Genomic DNA, 5,360 nt, shown 5'->3' on the forward strand with positions numbered 1-5,360 from the left:
GATTGTTTATATACATTTTATACAAATATGTAATATTGTGTGTACATCACTGTAAGAGATGCTCCACGCTGTATATTACGTAATTCGATGCTCATTAGTATAGTCCACGGAAGGAAAGTAAACATTCGGTTTACGATGATCTGATTTATAATGAGAAACTTAATTCTCGAAAACGACATGTGCGAGAGGAATGACGCTGACGGAAACGACAATCCTTCCACACCCGATTTTCATACCGAGGATCCCCGTAAGACGGTCGTGGATCTACGGCGATTGTTGAAAGATAAAATTAGCAAAAATGAGATATTTTGTAGCTTCGAAATTGTTTCCACGAGGAAATCCGGTGCGTTTTACCGAAGGTCTGTATAACTAAAGACATCCAAGTTAGAACACAGTATAACACAATGAGTCTTAGAATTAAAATGTTAATACAAAGAACAAGTATTTTTCTCGAAACTCTCGATATGGATTCGTGATGGTATTTATTGAGGTTAAAGTTATAACTGCATGATCCCAGATTTTCTGAAAACAATATTAATATTAATATTTAAATTATGTGCTGTTTAAGAAACTATATCGAGCATCAAAAAACATAGTAAATATTAAAAATATATATATCTTTATATATAAATAAATATTTATAATGTATAAATAAATTATACATAATGTGCGATCATATTATAGGCTTCTCATAGATATGGAAGAGTATTCGCCCCTCTTTTACGCGTTAACGTGGCATAACGAAGCAGCTTCTGACAACGATGGCTATTTGCCATTGGATCTGGCGGAGAATTTTCCGCCCAATACTCTTTTACATCTAGCAGCTAAAGATCTAAAGCGTGACGAGGTCGTTTATATCCTGAAAAAAGCTCTTGCTTTCGGAATAATTAATATATTTGCATTGCGAGGAGGTAATTTAATTCTTCCGCCAAACTCCGATTTTCTTAATCGTCTTATATTTATATTTATAATCACAAATATATCTCTAATGTTTTATTAACGTGGATAAAATTAATAATTTTTTAATGGAAAAAAATTAAATTATAGAATTACAAATCATTTAAAAATTTTGAAACAGTCCAATAAATTACCAATTAAAGATTAGTTGGAATTTGATCGAAGTACTTTTTTTAAATTATATTAAACCTTTTGCAACGGCATAATTCGAATTCCCAAAAAGCAAAAAGATCTAAATATTAAGATATGTGACTTAGAAATTTAAAAATACATTTTTAATTTAATTGTTGAGATATATTCCGGCAAGCTCGAGATACAATCGCATTAGTATATTTCATAATGTCGTTATGTTAAATGATTGACTTGCATGCCTGCGATTATCAGATCCGGGAGAATTCGCGATAAAACCAGTCCTCGAGTGGCTCGATCGAGTCTTATCAATCTGTTCAAATGTTTAAAGCCTGATCTACAATGTTCTCTTTATTTCTTGTTTTTTATCACTTTTTACCTTCATTTTCCTATTTCTGGCGAAATAAAAGTTGACAATCAACTTTGAAAAGACAATTTAAGAAATACGTCAAAAGAAATGCGATTGTCGATAAAACGGTCACAATAATAAGAAGAAAAAAAACATGAAGGAAAAAGCAAGACACAGAAAGTAAAGAATATATTGAAAATTAAATTAGGTTTTATTCCAACACGCATTGTTTAGAAGATCTCTTTATATATGATGTCTTTTAGGTCGATTACACACGTTCAAATAAACTTATCATCTTGTCAAGTATACATGCTTGCGCAAGCCATCAGGAAAAAATGCATCATATGTGTCACAGGCTTAATTAAATTTAATTTAATTACCCTATAAGCGCATAATATTATTTAATATTAAATAATATTTTAGGCATATTCTCAGAATATTAAATATAACATTTTAATATTTTACTAAAATTATATAATATTAAATAATATTCCTGAAATATTAATGGATGGTTATACTATATGTCCACTCCTAATAATATTATATGATTATTAAAAGTAACATTTATTTAATGTTACTGTAATATCATATAAACATTAGAAAGTATTATAACAGCATTTACTTTAATTTGTAAAACTGTTACATCTGTTCAGTATAAGTATACGTTTAAAAACTAAAAATGATTTTTGCTCTCAGTTGTAGAACTGGATAATCACGTTGAAAACTTAAAATCACGTTGAAAACGTTTTTTTAGCACAAGATGCAGCATAGACTGATAAGAACTTTTCGTTACTGGATTGTGAATTCAAATTGCACAAAATTAAAAATAATTAATATTTATTAATATTTTAATAATGTTTTAGGAATTAAAATATAATACCTAGGTTTATTATATAAGTGGACATATAACCTCTATAGAATACTCCTGTAATATTAAAAAAATATTTATGATATTTTCGAAATATTATAATAACATTATTTTAATTTTTTAATAATATTCATGTAACATTCTAGGAACATTTTGCGCTTATAGGGTAAGTTTAAATTTATAGTAAATTAGTAATAAATTTAAATTTATTAATAATGTTGTGCAAGTTTACTTGACAAGTTTACTTGAACGTGTGTGGCCTTAGATATCTTTTAGACAAATGATATGTCCCAAAAAACGTGTCTTTTTCTAATACTTTTATGATATTTTTTAAACATGCATGTTGTCTGAATTGTCGGGAAAGTACACATTTGGCCGAATTGCAGATTCGTTATCCGAAAATGGTGACTTCGAACATGCTGTGGATCTGGTAGCTTTTATCAGACAGCGATTTGGCGATACGTTCTGCGTGTGTGTTGCGGGTTATCCGCAAATGCATCCCGAATCGTCGTCCAAGGAGCTCGATTTGCATTACCTGAAAGCGAAAGTAACGATCGACGACATAATATTGTGCAAGTTATATCTTTAATTTATTAAGCAAGAGATGACCCATTCAACACAAAAGTAGCAACATTGTATTGTTAAGATTGCCTGATTGCACCAATGTTACTTTGACTTTATATAAGTGACCCAGATAGCAAAGCGTGTCTCAGCAAAATCATACAAATCTGTGATTGCTTATGATGTTGGCAACTTGCTATAGATTTGTCCTCAACGATTTCGAATATACCGACATTGTAGCAACACTACAGACAACAATGGCTGCGTTCAGCAGACTCAACAGTTTTGCAACCGTTTTATGATTGTCTGCTGAGATAGGACCATTCTTCTAGATTTAAAAGTATGATCCAATTAGCGCGAAGGAAACTTCCAACAGTTGCAAAACAAACGTTCTGCTGAACGCAGCTAATGTATATATGTATTGCCAGCAGTTTAACAGCAAGATAGCTGCATCAATGTTATCTTGTGTTGTCGGCAATATGAAAGCATTGCATGATGCTGCATATTATTATGGCAACATGATGACAGTAGCGAATTTTGATGATGACGATTTTAAAGTTGTCGGCAAACTGCTGGCAAGTTGCTACTCAAAGTTATCATATCATGAAGGTATCAAGTTGCCAACAAATGAGGACTCAGTTGCTGCAATTCTGGTAGCAATGCATACTTAGCAAGCAACATACCAGCAACAAGATAGATACGTTGCTCTCTGAGTGAAGCTTAAAACTCTCACTTTCTCTTTTTAAAGCCAAAAGAGAGGGCGAGATAGAGAGAGAGTTTTAAGTGTCGCTTAAAATCAAAATAACTTTGGTGCAACTGGATCCAAGTCCACACTCAATGCATTTTTTCTGGATTGCTTGTGTTTTAACAACAAATTTTAATAAAGCTAGAATTGCATCACACAATTAATACAGAATTCTATCTAGTAATTTACAAAGCACAAGCAATCCAGGAAAAAATGCATTATGCTATTATAGGCTTTACTGCAATTAAATTAAATTAAATTTTAATTTATAGTAATCCTAGGAAAAAAGTGTTTCATATATAATTATATATAAAATATGTCGAGATATAATATATATACAATAACATTTTTTTCCGGGAAATTAGTAGTAAATTTAAATTTATTAGTAAATTTCTAGTAAATTATGTTTCTAGTAATATTCGCTCGGGAATTGCCCAGCACAAGCAAGAATTCCAGTTTTTAAATATTTGCAGGTGGAGGCGGGTGCGGATTTTATCATAACGCAAATATGTTTCGATTCTCGAGTCCTAATAAACTTTGTGAGGGATTGTCGGGAGATCGGGATCCAAATCCCGATTCTACCCGGGATCCTCGCGCCGACAAATCACGCGTGTCTAGAAAAAATGATAGACATATGCAGGCTCGACGTGCCAATCAAAATTAAAGAGGATTTGGCACGAATGAAGGACGACGATCAGGCGGCGAGGAAATATTCAGTCGTCCTGATAGCACAGATAATTACGGACGTGATTAGAAATGGAGCCACGTGTGGTTTTCATTTATTCACATTGAATAGGTAAAACATCAATAATATAATGCCTTAGATTTAAATGAGAATAATATTAAATTAAAATAATAATTTTTTCCATGTTTCGCATATTTATATTGTAGATTATCGTTGGTGGCGGAAATATGTAAACGCATAGAATCTTTCAAAGCTAAAAATCTATAGCAAAAAATCTTCTGGATTCCAGGAAATAAATTGTAAAAAATTGAATAGAAAATATCAAATTAATTTTTTGTCGAAACAAAATAAAGTCGAGTATATTTTATTTTAATTAGTGTAATTAATTAATTAAAATTCAATGTAATTATTCATTTGTATAAACACATAAAATGAGACAGTGACATAAATATCTCATTCTATCTTTTTCAGCATTCAATGAGTGCAAACGCTCAATTTGTGTTGATTTGTATCACCAAATGGAAAGCACCCAATATGGCCTGCTAATATAAGATTAACTTCAATTTCATCTTGCTTTAACTTATCGTTTATCTTTTTTTTATTTCTTAGAATTAGAATTCTCATAATTAGAAAAAGATAAAAAAAGAATTGAACCAATTAAGATTAAAGATAATATAATTTTACATTGATAGAAATCACCCTAAATTGGTGACATACAAAAGGTTGCATTCAGCAGAGAAAACTACCCGGGAAAAAATATTTTATATAATATAATTATTTATAAAACATTTTTTCCCGGGTAATCAGTAGGTCTATTCGCGTTGCTTGAAATCCTCAAATATTTTTGCACTTAAAATGAGATGGATATATATTTGGACGTTGAAAAGAGAGAAAGCGAAGATACTGAGTGCAAAGAGTGCATGCAACGCGAACAGACCTATTATGAAATTTTGGGACGGGGCGCATCGCGGCCGCAGCCGCTCCTGAAACGGTCTGAACTGTCTGAAGCGCGCCGCAGTTGGGCACCGCTCGAATGTATGCGCGCGCAGCGTAGCGGCGAAAGCGG

General features: G+C 31.8%; 1 protein-coding gene across 1 annotated transcript; it reads left to right on the forward strand.

Annotated features, from left to right (window-relative positions):
- The first annotated feature begins 21 nt into the window (after positions 1-21).
- LOC108722108 (methylenetetrahydrofolate reductase) lies at positions 22-4,561 on the forward strand. Its single transcript, XM_018447040.1, has 5 exons — positions 22-359; positions 685-911; positions 2,690-2,850; positions 4,083-4,405; positions 4,501-4,561. The coding sequence occupies exons 1-5, from the start codon at positions 151-153 to the stop codon at positions 4,559-4,561; spliced, it is 981 nt and encodes a 326-aa protein (XP_018302542.1). The 5' UTR covers positions 22-150.
- The last annotated feature ends 799 nt before the right edge of the window (positions 4,562-5,360 follow it).

The sequence above is a fragment of the Mycetomoellerius zeteki genome, unplaced genomic scaffold, assembly GCF_001594055.1.
Source record: "Mycetomoellerius zeteki isolate Tzet28-1 unplaced genomic scaffold, Tzet1.0 scaffold197, whole genome shotgun sequence".
Classification (NCBI taxonomy): Eukaryota; Metazoa; Arthropoda; class Insecta; order Hymenoptera; family Formicidae; genus Mycetomoellerius; species Mycetomoellerius zeteki.

Coding starts and splice junctions, on each gene's coding strand:
- LOC108722108 (XM_018447040.1), top strand. CDS start 151: ATGAGAAACTTAATTCTCGAAAACGACATGTGCGAGAGGAATGACGCT. Junction 912..2,689: donor TATATTTGCATTGCGAGGAG/GTAATTTAATTC, acceptor GCCGAATTGCAG/ATTCGTTATCCGAAAATGGT. Junction 2,851..4,082: donor TGCATTACCTGAAAGCGAAA/GTAACGATCGAC, acceptor AAATATTTGCAG/GTGGAGGCGGGTGCGGATTT.